The sequence below is a fragment of the Acanthochromis polyacanthus genome, chromosome 8, assembly GCF_021347895.1.
Source record: "Acanthochromis polyacanthus isolate Apoly-LR-REF ecotype Palm Island chromosome 8, KAUST_Apoly_ChrSc, whole genome shotgun sequence".
Classification (NCBI taxonomy): domain Eukaryota; kingdom Metazoa; phylum Chordata; class Actinopteri; family Pomacentridae; genus Acanthochromis; species Acanthochromis polyacanthus.
The window spans coordinates 24,614,549-24,637,697 of record NC_067120.1 but is presented as its reverse complement, the minus strand read 5'-3'; the positions used below and the strand labels follow the sequence as shown (position 1 = coordinate 24,637,697).

General features: G+C 39.2%; 1 protein-coding gene across 1 annotated transcript; it reads right to left on the bottom strand.

Annotated features, from left to right (window-relative positions):
* LOC110963847 (mixed lineage kinase domain-like protein) lies at positions 1-19,841 on the bottom strand. The gene is given in 12 exon segments (XM_051952251.1): positions 1-596; positions 737-877; positions 1,332-1,381; positions 1,643-1,742; positions 1,745-1,784; positions 1,861-1,945; positions 2,501-2,636; positions 6,037-6,116; positions 7,606-7,804; positions 9,668-9,766; positions 12,989-13,442; positions 19,684-19,841. Coding segments are annotated over 11 exon segments (1,443 nt in total). The 5' UTR covers positions 13,437-13,442; positions 19,684-19,841; the 3' UTR covers positions 1-531.
* Positions 19,842-23,149: the final 3,308 nt, after the last annotated feature.

Genomic DNA, 23,149 nt, shown 5'->3' with positions numbered 1-23,149 from the left:
TTGGGATTTGGGAAATACCGATACAATATATTTTTCACCCTTTTCTGACAGTTCATAGAACAAATAATTAATCAATCAAATGAGAAAGTAATGGGCAGATTCAAAAACAATGAAATGACCAATTAATTGCCAGCCAAATAGCAGCTGAAGGCCTGAATAGCAATAATACAGGAAGGAAAAACGCATGGGTTAACAAGTTGGGATGCACAAGGACCAGAGGATTGGGATGGGAAGTGTGTGTGTGTGTGTGTGTGTGTGTGTGTGTGTGTGTGTGTGTGTGTGTGTGTGTGTGTGTGTGTGTGTGTGTGGCAAAGGGGGAGGGGTGTTGGTGGAAATGGAGTAAGCCAGGTGCAGAGCGAGAGCTGTAGTCCGGCAAAGTGGCGAATGGCTAGCGCAAGCACAGTAAGTGTGCAATTGAATACTTCTGGCATCAGCAGTGAAATAGAAAAATAATGAAAAACCACTAAATATGCAAGTGTGCCCAAACTTTTGACTGGAACTGTGTTTACTGAAGTTACAGGCTAGTTTTATTCAAAGTTGGGTTTCTTTCTTCTCCTCCATCTGGGCCACCACGCTGCGCAGTTGGTCCACCAGCACTGCAGAAGAGAAAATTTACCACTGATTTATTATCCAATACATGTTTCTTCTCCAATGCAGACACACCTCTGGAATATGTTTTTCTATTCTGTTAGTGGGAAGAAAAGCTTACAGAACATGGTGAAAAATAGTAATTTACCTCCAGCAGATGGCCTCCGGAAGCTCTCATAGTCTCGGCAGGCATTGATCAGCTGCCCCAGTGGCTCAGGACAGTCATCGGGAAGCGGTTGTTGATATTTCTCCTGGCACACTTTCTGATAAATTTCTGCGTTTCTATAACCTGAAAGGAGTGTGAGAACACTTTAAGGACAGAAAGAAGTAGAAGGCAAGAAATCCATAGCTTAGCTTAGTTGTATTTTTAGTTATGGTAGTGCCGTGGCTCTATGGTTGGCAATCTGAAAATCTAATGAATGGATTACAATTAAAAATTCGTGCACATGTTCATGTTACTTTAAACCTACTGCTAAACCCTAATATTTCATTCTTTTCATTGAATACTTTGGTTTATGACCAGATACTTGCAAAAATATTGGTATTCCTATGAGCCTCAGCTGTACTTTGTATTTGGTGTTTCTTAACAAGTACTAGCAAGATAGCCAAATTATTGAAGTGAAAATGTCCAGACCAGTATATACTTCACTAATACATAGCATATTAATGATTATGCATTAGTATTTGAAGAACTTGATACTATGAACCTGCAACTTTCAACAGAGTTCTCTGCAGATACACACCTTCAAAAGGTTTCTCACGAGTGGCAATTTCCCATAGGACGATTCCAAAACTGAAAGACAGTAAGTCAGAAGGAATGCTTTCTTTGTTTAATTAGATCATTAATATTTGTATATTCTCTTCTATTTGGTTCTAGTAGATTCTATTTACAGAACCAGGTAAAAAGGGAAGTCAGCCATGAATTAGTCTGACTCACTGGATGGTTGCGAGTATAAGCTTGTCGCTGGCTGATAATCTCAGGCAGCATTCATTTTAAAATCATGTACTGCTGGTTTTCAGTAGCTTTGCTTGCTGAAATTTGATTGGTGCTCACCTGTACATCTCACACTCTTTGCTGTAGACGTGGTTGATGTCGTTGAGCATCTGGGGAGAGGAGTAGCACAGGGACCTGACATCCTTATCCTTTGTCTGCTTTTCAGTGATGTCTCCGTTTTCGACAGCTCAAAACCTCCAAGCTGAGAACAACAACCACAATGTTAATGCTACTGTTATGCGAGTTGGAAGTGATCCCGCATGCATGCACTTGAGTACCTTGACTCTGTAGCCTTCAGCGACAAGGAACTATGTAACTGTTGATGCACCCGTGAACATTACATTTTCTTCTGTCTGGTGCAGTCTGCAAAGTAACGGTAACATTCATTAGTGTATTTCATCCTAAACATGAAATATCACAACTATACATTTAATTTATAGTTTCCATAATCAGTATTTTCTATATTAACATAGAATTAAGTGGCTGAGAAGGCTTCATTTGTAGTATCACCAACTCTGCAGCCCTGTGGAGCATGTTAACCTCTTTTGGCTCATTGTTCTGGTTTTTGGCATAATCAGGTCTAGAACAACATTGGTAGTTGAAATATTGGTAAAGGTCAAAAACATCTAGCTAACAAGGTCTATTTGCTATAATTTAGCGATATGAGTAATATATCATGGTAAAAATTTGTCAACTCTCAGACAATTATACTGTGATAGTTTCTCACAATTGTGAGAAATTTTGGAATAAATAAACATGATTATATATAGTAAAATTTGATGAGTACATTATTTGTGTATCAGTGTAATGAAGTACCTTCATTTGAAGATTTTGTGTCCAAAGATCCATTCTATTTGATATTAAAATCTGTGCTGTCCTGCTTAATGTCAGGGCAATAACAAATCATAGCACACTGACCGATAGAGTCCTTGCGCTGCATCCAGACACATACGAGTTTCTTGGTCCAGGACAGTTTGCAATCAGAGTCAAGAAGCTGTCGAAAGACTTCCTTTCTCACAGTATTCCATGACGATGAGGAACTCAGGGTTGGGTCCTACGGGATGTCGCAAGACATTTTACAATACTAAAAACTTGAAAAGTATCCGCACAATGTGAGATACAGTTGTGTTCAAAATAAATAGCAGTACCAATCATGACTACCCAGATTAATTATGGTTTTTTGGCAGAAATTTTATTATTAGATGGCAAATAATTTACTCGATGTGTTGTAGTCACAGACACCAGCAGACCAAACATTCATGGAATGCATTGCTCCTGAGTTGTGATTTGAATAAATAATTGAAAGGGGCGTGTTCAAAATAATAGCAGTCTAGAGTCCAATCAGTGAGCTTATTCGTTATGTGACGAAACAGGTGTGATACAGGTGGTCCTTATTAAGGATGAAGCCAGCACATGTTGACCATGCAATTCTCTGTGAAAACCAAAGATGGGTCGTTCCAGACATTGTACAGAAGAGCAGCATACTCTAATTAAAAAGTTGATTAAAGAGGGGAAAACATACAAAGAAGTGCAGAAAAATCATAGGCTGCTCAGCTAAAATGATCTCCAATGCTTTGAAATGGAAAGCAAAACCAGAGAGACGTGGAAGAAACGGAAGACTACAGTTCGGATGGATCGATCAATAGTCAGAATGGCAAAGACTCAGCCAATGATCAGCTCCAGGGAGATCAAAGACAGTCTGGGTTACCTGTGAGTACTGTGACAATTAGACGACGCTTGTGTGAGGCCAGTCTATGGGCAAGAAGCCCCCGCAAAGTCCTACTGTTAAAAAAAAGACATGTGCTGAAGAGCATACAATTTGCCAAAGAGCATATGACCTGGCCTAAAGAGAAATGGAGAAATATTTTGTGGACTGATGAGAGTAAAATTGTTCTCTTTGGGTCCAAGGGCCACAGAGTCTTTGTCAGGCGACCTCCAAACACAGAATTCAAGCCACAGTACAACCTGAAGACCGTGAAGCATGGTGGTACAAGCCTCATGATATGGGGCTGTTTCTCTTACTATGGTGTTGGGCCCATTTATCGCATACCAGGAATCATGGATCAGTTTGCTTATATCAAAATACTTGAAGAGGACATGGTGCCTCATGCTGAAGAGGAAATGCCCTTAAAATGGGTGTTTCAACAAGACAACGACCCCAAACACACCAGCAAGCGTGCAACATCTTGGTTCCAGACCAACAAAGTTAAGGTTATGGAGTGGCCAGCCCAATCCCCGGACCTTAATCCAATAGAAAACTTGTGGGATGACATCAAAAGTGCTGTTTCTGAGGCAAAACCAAGAAATGCAGAGGAACTGTGGAAGGTTGTTGAGTCATCCTGGGCCGGAATACCAGTTGACAGATGCCAGAAGTTGGTTGATTCCATGCCTCACAGATGTGAAGAAGTTCTCAAAAACCGTGGCTATACAACAAAATATTAGTTTATTTATTCACAGGAATGCCAAATCAAACTGTTTTTTTTAAGTTTGAAATGAACAGTGCTGATACTATTTTTTTTGAACGGGCAAAAATATTTGTTCCTGTAATTTTCTGCAAATGATTTAAAATATTGAGAAATTTCTCACCATGTTTTAATGTAAAATGTAAAGTGCATTGTTCTCAGTTAATAAAATAAAAACTTTGAATTTTCCAAGCAGGATTTTGAGCTCTACTCACATTTTGAAGAACACTGCTATTACACAACGCAGTGGACAAAATTGTTGGTACCGCCTCAGTTAAAGAAGGAAAACCCACAATTCTCACTGAAATCACTTGAAACTCACAAAAGTAACAATAAATAAAAATTTATTGAAAATTAAATAATCAAAAACAGCCATTACTTTTGAATTGTTGATTAACATAATTATTTAAAAAAAACAAACTAATGAAACAGGCCTGGACAAAAATGATGGTACCTCTATAAAGATTTGAAAAACTATTTGACCCAGAGTGACATGATTAACTCAGGTGTGTGTTCATTTAATTGACATCACAGGTGTTTCCAAACTCATAATCAGTCAGTCTGCCTATTTAAAGGGAGACAAGTAGTCACCCTGCTGTTTGGTGAAAAGGTGTGTACCACACTGAACATGGACAACAGAAAGCGAAGGAGAGAATTGTCCCAGGACATCCGAAAAAAAATTATAGACAAACATCTTAAAGGTAAAGGCTATAAGACCATCTCTAAACAGCTTGAAGTTCCTGTGACAACAGTGGCTCATATTATTCAGAAGTTCAAGACCCACGGGACAGTAGCCAACCTCCCTGGACGTGGCCGCAAGAGGAAAATTGATGACAAATTGAAGAGACGGATCGTTGGAATTGTATCCAAAGAGCCCAGAGCAACCTCCAAAGAAATTAAAGGTGAACTCCAAGGCCAAGGTACATCAGTGTCAGATCGCACCATTCGTCGTCGTTTGAGCCAAAGTGGACTTCATGGGAGACGACCAAGGAGGACACCACTGCTGAAAAAAACTCATAAAAAAGCCAGACTGGAATTTGCAAAAATGCATGTTGACATGAGGCCACAAAGCACCTCTGCGGAGATTGTCCTTTGGACCAGCATGAGACCCCATAACTGATAAGCATCATAAATCACTAAAAACTGCGAGAGACTGCTTTTTGGTTAAAGGACCATCAACTCTAGTTACAATAGACTCAAAAACCAAGCAATGACGAAGAAAGATACCACGTCTACGGTGAAACATGGGAGGGAAAGGGAGGGTAGCTCAGTAATGTTTTGGTGGTGGCTTGTGCTGCATCTGGCACAGGGGTGTCTTGAAAGTCGTGCACAGGGTACGATGAAATCTGCAAGGAGCTATCAAGGGCATTCTGGAGAGAAATGTGCTGCCTAGTGTCAGAAAGTCTTGGTCTCAGTCGCAGGTCAATGGTCTTCCAACAGGACAACGATCCAAAACACACAGCCAAAACAACCCAAGAATGGCTGAGAGAAAAGCGTTGGACTATTCTAAAGTGGCCTTCTATGAGCCCAGATCTGCATCCCATTGAACATATGTGGAAGGAGCTTGAAACATGCCATTTGGAGAAGACACCCATCAAACCTGAGACAACTGGAGCTGTTTGCTCATGAGGAGTGGGCCAAAATACCTGTTGACAGCTGCAGAACGCTCATTGACAAATACAGAAATCGTTTAATTGCAGTGATTGCCTCAAAAGGTTGTGCAACAAAATATTAAGTTATGGGTACCATCATTTTTGTCCAGCCCTATTTCATTAGTTTGTTTTTTTAAATAATTATGTTAATCAACAATTCAAAAGTGATGGCTGATTTTGATTATTTAATTTTCAATAAATTTTATTTATTGTTACTTTTGTGAGTTTCAAGTGATTTCAGTGAGAATTGTGGGTTTTTTCCTTCTTTAACTGAGGGGTACCAACAATTTTGTCCACGTGTGTATTTTGAACACAACTGTACATGCTGTAGCTCACTCACCATTCTCATCGCGGACACAGATACCAAACATTCGCAGGATGTTGGGTGACTCAAACCGCTTCATCGTGTCAACTTCTTTATTGAAATAGACCTCACCTCTCTACATATGGAGAAAATGTTCATGGTGACAATGAATAAAATATACTACAGGGTGTCCCTAAAGGTCTGGACACACAGGAAATTTCATTTACTATAATTATTTTGCCTCCACAGATTAAATTTGGTTTGCCAAAAAAAGAAAGAGTTGAACTGGTACTTCTCAGTGGATGTGAAGGATGACATATAGGGCTAGGGTTAGGGTTCTTGTTAGGTTTAGAGAAGGGATTTTTTGGGGCTAGCATAAATTTTAGTCATGACCAATTCTTTAGCTTCAGCTGACACTTGATCGTCCAGTATGGGGTTGGTCCATGACACTGCCTGTTTCTTAAAGCTTTTTAACCACATTCACCACTGTGGAAACCCAACTGGAATCCTCCTTTGGATGATTAAATTCATCTCCTGTCCTTCAATATGTCCATCCTTCACGTCCACCACGAAGTACCAGTTCAACTCTTTCTTCTTCCAACAAAGCTATATTTAATCTGTGGAGGCAAAAAAAGACAGCTAATGAGATTTTCTGTGTCCAGACTTTAGGGACACCCTGTATAATACACACTTGTATATGCTAAGATGCAATAAAACACTCACATGTATTTATTCACAGCTAATATGTATTTCAGTTGTGACTATTTCAATTAAATTCAGGATCACTTTGATTTATTTTGCTAAATAATCCAATACTAATTCTTCCTCTACGCTTACTATGAAAATCTAATATGAAGTAACTGCAGTACACAACAGAAGTGAGAAAAAGCCTGCATAATATCACTAAAATGTCAAATGACTCAAAGTTATATCATCTCTCAATAACTGCATTATTTTTAAGTAAGTTAGGAGCACTATAACACAAAAACCTTATGATGTTGCTGTTGTAAAAAAAGAAAAAAAACAGGTCTTATTGCATTAAATCAGACTCTATGGGCGCCGCCCAAGAAGAAAACTGTTTCTCTCTGGCACTAAAATGCAAGGTGATACTCCTCTAAAGAACATGAAATGAAGCCTGATGAGTACTGGGAGCACATTCTTTGGTCAGATGAATCATTTGACACCTAAGTGATGTTGCACAGGGGTGTGAACACATCTGTTGTATATTGTATGTCCACACTGATATGTATGTGAAACATTATTTTACATGTCTCTTATTCAGACCATATTTAAGCACTTTTAACCCCATTTACCTTCCTCGTGGCCTAAACCTCATGAGTACATCTGTGTGATCTAAAAATGTGATGCAATGAAAATGACTTTCCTCCAGCAGTAAACTGCTTTGGAATAAGCACAGTGATAGTCATGGGGATAACTGTAGGTGTCTATTTGACAAATCTGGGATACTAGTGTATGTCAAAATCCATTTTGGAAGGAACAAGTTTAATTTAAAGTCAGGCATGCTCTACATGTACTTAGTCCCTGGATTCTGCTCAGGACAAAATTGATTGAGGCAGAAGTGATTATGAAATACTGATCAAAATCAAAAATGACTGTGGGACAGACCCTGGGCTGGTGTTCACGGGCTCGGTGTATCTCTTGATTGCCACTGTAAATCCACGATACTCTCCTTTGTAGACCTCGGTGGCAGGTGATGTCATGAAAGGTTTTTTGGGATGTCCGTACTTCAACTCGTCTGGTTTAATCATTCGGATGTCCACACTAGTGACTTTGGGCCTATTCACTATGAAAATACACAATCACAAATTATATTTAGCACTTTTCCAGTATTTGCCATGTGACTTGTTAAAATGTGTTGTAAACCTGCACAATTTGGCCACTTGTAGGCATCAGGGACAAGTTCTAAATACCACACATCATCACTATTAGAGATTACGATGCTATTTGGTTTTATTTTTTTACTTTTAAACTATTGTGTCTCTGTGGGTCATGCTACCTTTACATCTCCATTGTAGAGATCTGAGGAAATGAAGTCTCACCAACAAATGGAGGCTTCATTTTGCAGCCCTATAAGCCACCACTTAATAGTCTCAGACTTTTAGACTCCACTATACTGTTGTCAACTCTCTCATACAACTCTCTCACAGCCTGCAAGTGAGATAGCCATCAGGCCATCACATCAGTTACATATCTTTGACTGGAGTGACAAAGAGTAAAAGACTATTTTACATTTTATAAAACATCTAAGATAAGATAGATAAGATGTTATTTTTCTCGTCAGTCTCCGTCAATCTTATTATGCAAAACTGAGTTAAGAACTTGAAACTTGACCTTCATATGTTAAGATAATAATCGACTGTTACTTGTCTTTACTGAGCAGTTCTTGCCATAAGATGACTATCGTAGTTAAATAGAACTATGTGGTCTACACAAGCACAATTTTACAATACACACAATGTTATCAGACACATAGGAAGGCCAGAAATTTAACTACCTAAATTTTAACAAGTTTCATCTGTTAACTGGAAACTATTCCAGGAGACGACCTCATTGAAGCCGATTAATATATTGACAATAGTTTATGAAACTGTCATCAAGGCAAACGGTGGATAATTAAAATAATCTAAAATTCGATATATTTTAGCTTTTTCTAGTTTTGGTTTCATTAAAGTCTATGTAAAGAAATTCAGAGATTTTTTAGTAAACACATTGTACATCTTAGAAAAGAGTGTAACCCATAGACTGGATGCAAAAGTTGACCCCTCCCCTAACACTATAAAAACTAGGCATATTTGCTTCTCCTGCTCAGTCGAATGTTATACCTCCTACACCCTACAGTTTGCCAGCTATCTATGCTGTTGTCCAGCAAGTGGAAATTTTTGCAGAACAGTTTATTCAAGTTTCCTCTGATAAGGTTAAAAAGAGGAGGACTGATTCTATGAAGAGCCACACTGACGATATTGATCACCACCAATACCATCTTCTGCACATCTCAGACTTTTATGAACTGACTACCTCCAACGCTGTTGGCAGTACATGCCAATCAAGGATTGCAAGTTGCCTTGTGTGCGTAGTTTAGTTTATTATGGCAGGTAGCTATTCTTTATCCACTGTACACAGTTGTCATTTCACATGTGACCAGTGTGGTTTGTATAAAACCAGCTCATATCTGTTTGCACGGTTAATACAGTTCATCTGTGCTGCTGTGAAAGCTGTCAATCAGAGCCTTCAGCAGACAGGCCCCTATTTTTTCAGAGCAGAGAACATTGCAGAGTTTGTCACCATTTTGAAAACTGCTTCCATACACACTGATTTCTTTATCTGTCAAATTTGGTTGACTGTCATGGGCCTGACAGTACTTACTCCCATTCCTTTTGTTTCCTTTGGTTTTTTTCCCTTCCCAGGTATTTCTCCCTGTGGGGGTGTGTGCTTGTGTGACTGTAGCCACCTACTTCACGTCCCTCAGCCTTAGACTTTGTCACTTTTTCTTTACCGCATAACTTTATATGCTATTTTGTAGTTGTGATATCTTCGATTCAATTGTAGATTGTAAAAAAATAAAAGGAAAATTAAGTAAACCTCTTAATTATGTCCAAAACTTTGACTGCCACTGACATTCAGTACATGTAAATTATGGTGTACTCACAAATCTCCACGACTTTCTCCACGTTGACTTTGACATGTTCAAACTGTCTCTGCATGGCTTCTGCTTTCTCCTTCTGATCTTTCATGTACTCCAGCAGCACTACGTAACAAACAAACAGTCATCATACAAGGAGGCCAGACTATCAGCCAGAAGTCAGTTTGCTTACAGTTAGAAACAGGATAAACTTTAATGAGTGCTTTTATGATGTGCAGCTAAATTTTTTGGAATAACAAAAGTTCCATGACCTCATGTTTGATTTTCTGCGTCACGTTGACAAGAAAGTAATAAGACAAATTTGAAGGAACGCTTTTCCAAATGATGTTTGTGCTTTTGCATTGTACCAGTTTGAGATTTAAGGAGTGTTACTTCTTTTAAACTAATTATTGACTGAAATCTTTCTTCTATCAAGTAAAAGCACGCTATTATTTTAAGCTTTATTTAGCAGTGTTCAATTTTGCAAACACCTAAACTGCAAAAGTTTGGGGACAATAGGAGCTACACACGTGGACAAAATTGTTGGTACCCCTCAGTTAAAGAAGGAAAAACCCACAATTCTCACTGAAATCACTTGAAACTCACAAAAGTAACAATAAATAAAAATTTATTGAAAATTAAATAATCAAAATCAGCCATCACTTTTGAATTGTTGATTAACATAATTATTTAAAAAAACAAACTAATGAAATAGGGCTGGACAAAAATGATGGTACCCATAACTTAATATTTTGTTGCACAACCTTTTGAGGCAATCACTGCAATTAAACGATTTCTGTATTTGTCAATGAGCGTTCTGCAGCTGTCAACAGGTATTTTGGCCCACTCCTCATGAGCAAACAGCTCCAGTTGTCTCAGGTTTGATGGGTGTCTTCTCCAAATGGCATGTTTCAGCTCCTTCCACATATGTTCAATGGGATTCAGATCTGGGCTCATAGAAGGCCACTTTAGAATAGTCCAACGCTTTTCTCTCAGCCATTCTTGGGTGTTTTTGGCTGTGTGTTTTGGATCGTTGTCCTGTTGGAAGACCCATGACCTGCGACTGAGACCAAGCTTTCTGACACTAGGCAGCACATTTCTCTCCAGAATGCCTTGATAGTCTTCAGATTTCATCGTACCTTGCACACTTTCAAGACACCCTGTGCCAGATGCAGCAAAGCAGCCCCAAAACATTACTGAGCCTCCTCCATGTTTCACCGTAGGGACAGTGTTCTTTTCTTCGTATGCTTGGTTTTTGAGTCTATGAACATAGAGTTGATGTGCCTTACCAAAAAGCTCCAGTTTGGTCTCATCTGTCCAAAGGACATTCTCCCAGAAGCTTTGTGGCTTGTCAACATGCATTTTTGCAAATTCCAGTCTGGCTTTTTTATGAGTTTTTTTCAGCAGTGGTGTCCTCCTTGGTCGTCTCCCATGAAGTCCACTTTGGCTCAAACGACGACGAATGGTGCGATCTGACACTGATGTACCTTGGCCTTGGAGTTCACCTTTAATTTCTTTGGAGGTTGCTCTGGGCTCTTTGGATACAATTCCAACGATCCGTCTCTTCAATTTGTCATCAATTTTCCTCTTGCGGCCACGTCCAGGGAGGTTGGCTACTGTCCCGTGGGTCTTGAACTTCTGAATAATATGAGCCACTGTTGTCACAGGAACTTCAAGCTGTTTAGAGATGGTCTTATAGCCTTTACCTTTAAGATGTTTGTCTATAATTTTTTTTCGGATGTCCTGGGACAATTCTCTCCTTCGCTTTCTGTTGTCCATGTTCAGTGTGGTACACACCTTTTCACCAAACAGCAGGGTGACTACTTGTCTCCCTTTAAATAGGCAGACTGATTATGAGTTTGGAAACACCTGTGATGTCAATTAAATGACACACCTGATTTAATCATGTCACTCTGGTCAAATAGTTTTCAATCTTTTATAGAGGTACCATCATTTTTGTCCATGCCTGTTTCATTAGTTTGTTTTTTTAAATAATTATGTTAATCAACAATTCAAAAGTAATGGCTGTTTTTGATTATTTAATTTTCAATACATTTTTATTTATTGTTACTTTTGTGAGTTTCAAGTGATTTCAGTGAGAATTGTGGGTTTTTCCTTCTTTAACTGAGGGGTACCAACAATTTTGTCCACGTGTGTACGGTATAGATTAACACTCTCAGTTTAAATCCAGCTGATCTGGTAGAAGTTAAAATAAATTCCGTATTCATTTTCTGTCCATGTGACAGAAAAGACTAGCTTCACGAGATAACAACTAACAATTATGTCAAAATCCAACTTAGAAACTCCGATGTTTCTGAAAGCTTTAACTATCCAACTTAGTCCCTAAAAATACACGAATGCCTGATATCAGATTATTATTATTATTATTACAGTTACTGATGTGAAATTGGGGCTGCACAGTGCCTTGGTGGTTGCCTTGCAGCTAGAAAGATCCCCCACCTGGGCCTGGTCACAAAATGACAATGATGTCAATTACGCCGTCCAACCTCAAAGAGGTCATGTCAAAGAGGAGTGGACCAAAGTTCCAGTGGAAGCACAAAGAAAGAGTGTTAGTATTAACGCCAACGAACTGATTGATGTGGGGGCAAACAAAGATTGATTACTGAGAAAGGAATTATGTAAAATGTGAAAAATAAAACCAAAAACATCATTTTTAAAAATGTATCATTAACATCTCTAACACGGCATCTTACGGTCTTTTGACACTTGTTTATGTCATGTCCAGCTAGAAGAAAGCTGTTGGTTAAATACATATTTACTTTAAATCAAAATTTGAAATTAGTATTAATAATTTGGGGCTGAATAGAATATTAGAGTGCCCAGTATTTGTAACCCTTACACAGCCAACGCTGCAGCCATACAATGGCTCTAAGTTTTTAGATGACCTGAACACTTGTAAGATGTAAACATGGGTGTCGTACTTACTCTCCCCCATATACTATTTTATTTTTATTATTTGATTCTTCTTATTTTATTATTATTATTTATTTTATTTATTTATTTTTTAATTTGTGTTGATGCTTTGTTGTTATGCCTTTGGCAAATGTAACACTGTTCTACTCGTTTGAGGGCATCATTGTATGTGGTACGTGTCTGAAAATGAATAAAGACATTGTTGGGAAAAAAAGATGTAAACATGGAAATCTGTTCTATTGCTAGCATTCATCCTACAGGGTGTGAGTGCGATTTTTTCCAAAAAGCTTAAAGAGTTGTGAATAAAGGTCCTGCAGTGGACAAGGATTAAATTTCAGACCATAACTTTAAGAAAAGTCAATTGATTTCTACTCGACCTGCTCTACAAAGGCAAAGCCATCACAAGTTTCTCACACTTCTGCAGATCCTGGTCATCCTCCTTCCCATCCAGCTCATCTTCTTTTTCTCTGGAGGTCAGTTCGAACACCCTATATATCATGTTGCCCTGCTGCACCTGCTGAGCTCCGGACAGGATCTGGAAGGCGTCATTAAGACGTTCGTTCACACTGCTGAACTCATCTCCATGGCTGTTGGAGTTCAGAATGCGTTCCAGCATGTTGGCCGATACATATTTTTTAATGAGCTTCTGTGCTGATTCCAGAGTGATGCACAGTTCCTTGAGGGCATTTCCTACCTCCACACAGTTTCTGACTGCTTCGCTCTTTTTGATAGACTTTACCAGCTCCTCCAAGGCTTTTACTCGTTTAGAAACACGGTGGCAGCGGTTCTTATTGGCTTTCACTCTCTCAACCAGCCCGTAGATCTCTGTGGCAATGCTCAGAATGGGATCTATAAAGTCCATGGCCAGCTAGAAAGACAGATAGGACATTATCTTATAACAGAATAAAATGAAATGCATCAATGCCAGTTCATATCAGTTAGTACAAACCACAGTTTGGGGGAGTTGGGGCTGGAGTCTATCTCAGCTGACTCGGGCGAAGGCAGTGGACACCCTGGACAGGTCACCAGTCTGTCACAGGGCTACATATACAGACAGAGAATCACACTTATGGGCAGTTTAGAGTTATCAATTAACCTCACTTAAACTTTTTGGACTGTGGGAGGAAGCCGGAGTACCAGGAGAAGACCCACGCATGCACAGGGAGAACATGCAAACTCCATGCAGAAAGATCCCAGGCCCATGTCTGGATTTGAACCGGGGATCTTCTTGCTGCAAGGTGAAAGTGCTAACCACTACACCACTGCGAAGCCCTATATCAATATATAATTTTCCTAAATGCATTAGAAGCATTTTACTCCCAATTTACTGAATATGTCCAAGTATCAAATGACAAATTGTTCAAATAAAACCACACATACACTACCAGTCAAAAGTGTGGACACACCTTCTCGTTCAATGGTTTTTGTTTAATTATTTTCTGCATTGTAGATAAATACTGAAGACATCAAAACTATAAAAGAATATATACAGAATTATGCTGTGAACAAAAAAGTGTTGATCTTCAGTATTAATCTACAATGTAGAAAAAAACAAATAAATAAAAATCATTGAATGAGAAGGTGTGTCTAAACTTTTGACTGGTAATGTAGATGCAAAGAAAAAACACACAAGAAGACCTCTAATGCTCAGCTAAGTCAGCCTTTCATCTGAACAGAATAGCTGGGCGTTTCCTTGGCAACCTTAACATCCTGTTTTGATCCACACACCCAGACTTACAAGAAAATTCACTATGGAACTGGAAGTGAAACTTTTCTGGTGTCATAAAGGTTCCACTTACTGAATGGGAAGAAGCATTCAGGCAGATTTAGTGCTTCATGGTGTTTGTTGGCAGTTTGCTGGTAATGATAGACAATTACACTATTAGAGATGTCATGCTCTCAGAACATTGAGTCAGTACACAGACTGTTGTTTGATCTTGATCCTACAAGCAGATATCTGTCAGGTCTCACTATTAACAAAACCTTGAGACTGACTGAAAAATGAAAACTTCTCAACAGCTGTTTGCTAACTGATTGTAATTTGTGGCCCTAGCAACATAAACTAAACCAAAAAATTAAAAAGGTAAACATTTTCATGACAAGACCAGTTGCAATATAGCCAACTGTCTTAAAACAACTCCTGCTGCACTTGTGGGAAAACTTTATGTTCTCTGTTAGACTTTGAAACAACTGAAGGTTCTCTTTTTCAGATGGTTTGGGTTGAAATAGGAGGAGAGATTTGTGTCCACATTTGTCATGATGCTTTACAGAAAGGGCTTCAACACACACAACATTAATCAGCATTGTATACTGTTTCATTCAGGTCAAAGCACTTCACAGATTACATGATTACAAGATGAAAAGACACAAAATCTACAAATCTATATGTCTGTCCATTACTGATATCAGTTTTCAGAAGGGATTTATTGTGTTCCAGAACTGAACCCTTTCAGTTTCAAACATTATCAGTCCACCAAGGAACGGAGTGAAGTTATGTCACGATTGGCGCTCTGTCTGTCTGTTTGCTACATTACTCAAAAACGGACTAACGAATTTGGATGAAAGTTTCAGGGAAGGTCAGGAATGACACAAAGACAAAGTGATTAGATTTTGGCAGTGATGCAGCTTATAGTCTAGATCCATGTAATTGTTAAAGATTTCTGCATCACTGTGAGATAGCGGCACAGCGACACTGTAACTATGACAAGTGAACACTTCGTCAGCTGTCTGCTGACAATAACGATTGCATCCTACTACAAATCAACCACTGCAGACCACAGATTGTTTAAAGATTTCATCCGTCGGAAATCATACAACGACTGAGTAGCCTTGGCAGAGTACTGTGCTCTCTGAGTGCTTTTCGTCTTCTCAAGTCATTCCCCTGCTGTCCTTCACTCTTCAACCAAAAATCCAAATGCGAATCTCACTACAGAGCAAACTTCTGAAAGCAAAAACAAAACAAACAAAAGTGCATATTCAAGAAAAACGCTGCAAAACCCAAACATGACGTGAAGAGATTTTGTTGTCACAGATGACACTCTACATGAACCTTGGTCTTTAGTGTGAAAGTTTTGCACTTTGTAAGCATGTCATCTATCCTAGTCACCTCTGGCTGACTGCAGTGGCGTAAATACACCAATTCATTCATTGATTCCTCTCAATGTAATAAGACTATTCCAGTTTTGTTATCTGGATGGATGACAAACTGAAGGAAAAACCTTGGAAAAAAAATAAATCAAAGATATTAAAGGATATTGTTTGTTAGCATGTTTCCCAGATCATGCAAAAGAGAGTTGTTCTTCATTAGTGGGTCAGTAAACACCAGTCTTTGTTCAGTCTGCATACTTTTGTTCTTTCTTCCTTCCGTCACACTTTGATTCCGATTACCAAGCAAACACTACCTTAAAAGGGAAAGATGATACTCACCTACAGATCTAAATGTTTACTCTGGAACTCCACAAGAGTCACAGTTCATTTATCTCCCACTGCTTGTAATGCAGACTCTCAATTGAGCCTCTGTGTGAAAACAGTAGCTTTAGCTTCTGCTGTTTAAGGGCCCTCCCAAAAAGTCCACTTTCCTCTTATCTTCATGTTTGCATTTTTTTTCTGATCTATTGTGCTTCCATGTGCAGATTCTCCTGTGTACCTTGTTGCCAACTGCAGATTCGCCTTATCTGTGCTCCAGTGTTTCAAGAGCTCAAACCTTCACTTTGTAGTGTAATGTTTTTGGTTATGATGTGCGAAAAGTAAAAGATGATATAATCATGGCAAATGCTGTTAAACTGAAAAATAGAGTTAAAGCATGTATATAAAATACATAATGATGAATATTCTAGTATTTACTAATGTTTTGATGGTATGGTGTTTGTTTGAGGAAGACACACACACAGCTGGAAGATCATAAAGTAAAGCATGTATTTTTGGTGTGAAGACAAATCACATGTTTTGCAGAAAAATGATATATAGAGTACAGACATAATGGTGTCAACTTAAGGCAATACAACTTTTAAAAGAAGCATATCAAAAACAAAACAACACATAATGATGTAAAATGCCTGAAGATTGTCATAAAAATAGTAGGGGTGAGTACAGAACGCAGTCTGAATGTGTGTGGGCGTGTTTTCTGTGAAGCATAACCCAATAACGTAGTTTGCATGTCCTCTGTAGGGTGTGATCTAGTGGTGAAATATGATAACCTGAGGTCAAGAGCTGACCAATAGATTTAGTAAAGTATAATGGTGTCAAAACTGTCACTCCAATAATACTCTCTAGGCGTGGAAAAATGAACAACTCTCACAGCATAAAAGACAATGCACATCTCAGTGTCTTCAATGTTTTCTTGGGGTGTTAATCCTTGCTAAGAACTACTCTTGGATATTTTGTCGACAATAAATCCTGCTGCTTCTGAAAGGTGATTTTTTTTGAAGATCTTTAAAGAAGCTTTTTGGACTCTGGCCAATGATTTGGGACTTAGTTTCCACGTCCCTTTTATGATATACTTTGTGTTCTGTGTCTGGGTTCGGAAACAACTTAAACCTCACAATTACCTGCTCAATAATGGAATGATATATCCGTGTCTTATTTTTTCAGCCACAGTTTTCTATAAATGTCACTGTTAATAGCGACATCTGTTTTGGGAGAATGTGTACATGTGTATATTCAGTAAGAAGATCAGAGTCTGGAGGTGTGCTGCTGTGCCTGCACCAGAGGAATGAAAAACTAGAAAAAAAACTGTTTGAAAACCATTGTTCACAGCTGTCTAAGGCATGCAGTTTTTCTCACAGGGGTTGCTTTAATACAGTGGGTACGGAAAATATTCAGACCCCTTGAAATTTTTCACTCTCTGTGTCATTGCAGCCATTTGCCAAAGTCAAAAAAGTTCATTTTATTTCTCATTAATGGACACTCAGCACCCCATCTTGACAGAAAAAAAAACAGAAATGCACAAATTTTTGCAAATTTATTAAAAAAAGAAAAACTGAAATATCACATGGTCATAAATATTCAGACCCTTTGCAGCGACATTCATATTTAACTCACATGCTGTCCATTTCTTCTGATCCTCCTCGAGATGGTTCTGCTTCTTTATTGGAGTCCAGCTGTGTTTAATTAAACTGATTGGACTTGATTAGGAAAGGCACACGCCTGTCTATATTAAGACCTTACAGCTCAAATGAGAATCATGAGGTTGAAGGAACTGCCCAAGGAGCTCAGAGACACAATTGTGGCAAGGCACAGATCTGGCCAAGGTTACAAAAGAATTTCTGCAGCACTCAAAGTTCCTAAGAGCACAGTGGCCTTCATAATCCTCAAATGGAAGAAGTTTGGGACGACCACAACTCTTCCTAGACCTGGCCTTCCAGCCAAACTGAGCAATTGTGGGAGAAGAGCCTTGGTGAGAGCGGTAAAGAAGAACCCAAAGATCACTGTGGCTGAGCTCCAGAGAAGCAGTCGGGAGATAGGAGAAAGTTCCACAAAGTCAGCTATCACTGCAGCCCTCCACCAGTCAGGGCTTTATGGCAGAGTGGCCCGATGGAAGCCTCTCCTCAGTGCAGGACACATGAAAGCCCGCATAGAGTTTGCCAAAAAACACATGAAGGACTCCCAGACTATGAGAAATAAGATTCTCTGGTCTGATGAGACCAAGATTGAACTTTCTGGTGTTAATTCTAAGCGGTATGTGTGGAGAAAAGCAGGCACTGCTCATCACCTGCCCAATACAATCCCTACAGTGAAACATGGTGGTGGGAGCATCATGTTGTGGGGGTGTTTTTCAGCTGCAGGGACAGGATAACTGGTTACAATTGAAGGAAGGATGAATGCAGCCAAGTACAGGGATATCCTGGAGGAAAACCTCTTCCAGAGTACTCAGGACCTCAGACTGGGCCAAAGGTTCACCTTTCAACAGGACAATGACACACACACAGCTAAAATACCAAAGGAGTGGCTTCAGAACAACTCTGTGAGAACCAGAAGACACAATTTTGCTTAAAGGTTTTACTCTTATGTTCTGCACTGCCCAGCCAGAGCCCTGACCTAAACCCAATTGAGCATCTCTGGAGAGACCTCAAAATGACTGTCCACCAACGTTCACCATCCAACCTGACAGAACTGGAGAGGATCTGCAAGGAAGAATGGCAGAGGATCCCCAAATCCAGTTGTGAAAAACTTGTTGCATCATTCCCAAGAAGACTCATGGCTGTACTAGCTGAAAAGGGTGCTTCTACTCAATACTGAGCACAGGGTCTGAATACTTATGACCATGTGATATTTCAGTTTTTCTTTTTTAATAAATTTGTACATTTGTACATTTCTGTTTTTTTTTCTGTCAATATGGGGTGCTGAGTGTACATTAATGAGAACTAAAATGAACTTTTTTGATTTTGGCAAATGGCTGCAATGACACAGAGAGTAAAAAATTTCAAGGGGACTGAATACTTTCCGTACCCACTGTAAATAGCTGCCTCTCTCAGTCTCTTCGTACTCTCCCATAGACTGCTCTGTGTGATTTTGTACCTTTGAAGCTTCAAATAAAACACAAAGACAACTTGTGATTCTCAGTAGACTTAGTTCTTCAACCTGAATGACTGATAAAGAATTTTCCACAAGTTTTCATGGGAAACATGAAATTGTCTGGGTGACCCCTAACTTTTGAACGGTAGTGTACTTATCTTATTTAAAATGTTGTTCACATTTAACATTAGCATCTATTATTAGAACATTATATTTATGACAGAAAACAAGGGAAAGCATAACATGTCCACTTTAAACCCAAAACTGATAAAGCCTCTCCTCAGTAAAAACACTGCTGGCAGTTAGCAACAGAGGAAAAGTAATTTGCACTCTCTCATGCCCTGGAGGCAATTAGCTTGTTTTTGTCTATGTGTCAGTTTTAGGTTTCAAACTTTTGGGCAGGAGACAGCGTGAAATGTTTCACTTGAGCACAGCAACATTATTATAAACAGTGTTGTAACAAAATGACTAGATACCCTCCTTATCTAAATGCTCAATCTACAGCAAAGTTACCTCCTCGGAGAGACATCGAGCAGACGAAAGACTAGCTGTCAGCAGAGAACTTAACATTAGAGGATCAAAAGAAGATCATTTACCTGTAAGATTCTACAATGAAGTCAGTGAAGGCTGCCCGAATCGACAGAGGTATACGCTGTGTGTGTCAGCGGTAAGAAAGAAAATGAAACTGGATTCTGTCACCCTGCCCTGCTCTTTGTGCTGCTCACTACTTCCTCTCCGACAGTTGTAGTCCCTCCCTACTCTGTGCGTGACTTCTGCTCCTCCGCTGTGACACGCCTCAGATTTGTTTGTTATATCCTTGAGGCAGAATCATGACTCACATAACTTGGCTGAGGTGCAGAGCAGATGAAGCCTGGAGCCTTGCTGACTAACTGCTTTATTGATGATCTGTCAACTTGGTGTAAATCCTGTGAAGCACTCATGGTCAGGGGCCTGGTAGTATGGGGAAGATACATTTAGCAATGTACAATTGCCATTGCATCATATCATATGGCTTTTATTTTAAAACACATCACCACAGTTGTCAAACTAAATGTTCTACATAATGATGTTTGAGTGTTAAACAATAAAACAACAGATCAGTTCAGCTGCATCCTTTAGGTTACCGAAGTGCACAACAACTGTGCATGATGGAATCGTTCGGTTTCTGTTAACTGTGGTGAAAGTTTTCTGAAATGAGATGACACAGTTTTTCTTTCCATGGAATCTCATAGATGGTGCATAGCTTTTAGGTCAAGGCTCTGGTATTGTCATTTTATGACTTTGAATTTTTTTTTCTGAGGAAAAATGCTTTTTTTCATCCAAGTCACACAAGACAATATTTTCTCCTATCACACTAAGCAGTTTTGAAACATCCAGATAACTACAGTTTTACATTTGACATAATTACTCTGCTGCGTTCTTTGATGAAGTAATTATGTCAAATGTTTGTCTGTCTGTCCGTCTGTTTGTCTTTCTGTTTGCATCATTACTCAAAAACGGACTTGAATGTAATTTTCAAAGGTCAGAAATGACACCAGGACCAATTGATTAGATTTTGGCAGTGATGCGGATTATAGTCTGGCTCCATGGATTTATTGAAGATTTCTGCATCATTGTGAGATAGCGACAGTGTCTCTGTAACTATGACAACAAGTGAACGCTATGTCAGCTGCCTGCTGACGATCACATGATTGCAATCCAACTACAAATCAGCCGCTGTGGATTTATTGGGACTTATCGATCGGAAATCAAACAAGGAACAATTGATTGCATTGTGGGGGTGTTTCTGAATCCCATCAATTTTTTAGGTCATGTGATTTGGTATCTGTACATAACATACACATGCAAAACACATGCCCGTGCTTAGCACAAGGTCATTTTTTATTAAGGATTCCATCCATCAGAAATGATACAATGACTGAACAACCTTGGTGGAGTGCTACTCTCTGAGTACTTTTCTTGTTACCTCTGAATCTAGAGCCACTACGACAACACCAGGGAAAATATCAGGTTGTATTTTGGGGTTCTACACAGCAGGTAAGATGCTTCTAGGGTATGTTCCAGTTACTCAGAAATGTGTACAGAGCACACTATAGACAGCTTTTACTGTTTGTGTGCTGATATGAAGTGAATCAAAGTGGCTGCACTGAGCTGATGTTATGTGATGTTAAGTATAGATAGTTTCCCACGTTACCGTAATGCTGAGCTCAGCCTTCAGGTGCATGAGGAGACAGTGCATAAATAATCAATGTTGATGGTTTTGTAATCTCACTGAGAACATGACTGACTTCATCCTCAGAGTTTAAAGTAGAGCAGAGTAGTTATTTCAAATCACTGAACATTTTAATGCCAATGGTCTCTGTGTCCATAAGCCGATAAGCAGTACGTGGATGTGGCTCTGTTCATACTTCAATAGAGTTGTGCTGGTCTGCTTCACAGCTGGTTTCATTTCCTTTCATATCGAATACAAAAAAACAGACGAGGCAACAGCAGCTGCTTACAAATTGGGTTGTGGCACTGTGTCGTTGATTACTCCTAAAGTGTGCTGGGCACTGTGTGTGAACAGAGTGTAGGACTTCAGGAGAAATGAGGACTTGTTACTATGTTTGGTCTCTGTAGATAAAAGCATGAACAAAGCTCCTCCAGTCCACCAGTAACTACTTTAACTGCAGCTCTTTTAATGCTGAACTATAAAGGTGTGGATGACAGAGAATCTCCCCTTTCAGTCTCTCATCGTACTAAACATTTTTTTGGGCATTTACCGCCTGTTTTCCTGGCACGTGCTCAGCTGCACAGTCACAAAATTTAGGCTGCACATGGACCCTCATGGACTGCAGTAGATGAGGACATTGACGTCATGCACACCCCTGCCATAAATAGGCTTTTACATATCGATGCAAGATAGATCAGTTTCTGTTGACTTTCTTGAACAGTCAAAGGAGAAATTATATTGACAACTGGACAAATAGGGTCAGCAGCAACTGTGTGGAGTTAAAATAGATTTTTTTCAGAACAGAGAAAGTCTATACCTTTTAACAGAAGCCATATGTTTTCAACCAACAGTTTTACTTGAATGCAATTCTCTCAAGAAATGAATCGAGGATAACAGGAGGATTAGACATTGTATGTACATACAGTGGATTCACTTTTTTACACAATGTATTGAGTAGGTTTCTGAAATAATTAAAAATTTTAAAATTGACATTGTCTCACCAGCTGGGAAGCTTAAGGAAACCTTTAAAACTCTCTCTAAAATATTGTGTCTATATCTGTATATGTCTTTTAATAGTGTAGGGAGGGGCATAGCACAGGAGAAAGTGTAATTCAGTAGGTTCTCTCTATACAAATGTTAATAGCAGTGCTAATTTGTGCGATTGCAGTCCCTACAATTCTACTGTTTCATTTAACAGACGCTTTTATCCAAAGCGACCTACATCTGAGAGTAGATACAACACAAGCAAGGATCTAGTCAGGAGAAAACAACTGGATAAGAGCCATAAGCCAAGTCCAAGTGTGACAATAGGACCATAGTGTATATAGGCAGTGCAGACGTAATAGGATTATTAAAAATTTACTTTCATTTAATTTAATTTAGTTTAATTCATTTGCAGTCTGTAAAGTGCAAAGGTGTCGAGTGAAGAGCTGGGTTTTTAGTATTTTCTTAAAGACTGAAAGGGACTCAGATTAAACAGAGTTTGGTAAGTCATTCCAGCACAGGAGAACCATACAGGAGAAGAGTCCTGCTATCCACCGACTCTGTTGTAGTGGTTGTATCAGGCGCCTTTTGTTGGCCGAGCGCAGTGAGCAGGAAGGACTGTAGACCTGAATGAGAGAGTTAAGATAGGAGGGAGCTGTTTTCATTGTAGTTTTGAATGCAAGTGTCAGAGTTTTGAATTTTGTGCAGCAGCAGCTGGAAGCCTGTGAAACAATCTAAACAGCTGGATGACGTGCTGTTTTTGACTGTCTGAAAGCCAGAGATGCTGCTACATTCTGGATCATCTGCAGAGGTTTGACCGTGTATGTGGGGAGGACTGCCAGTAAGGAGTTGAAATAGTCGATGCG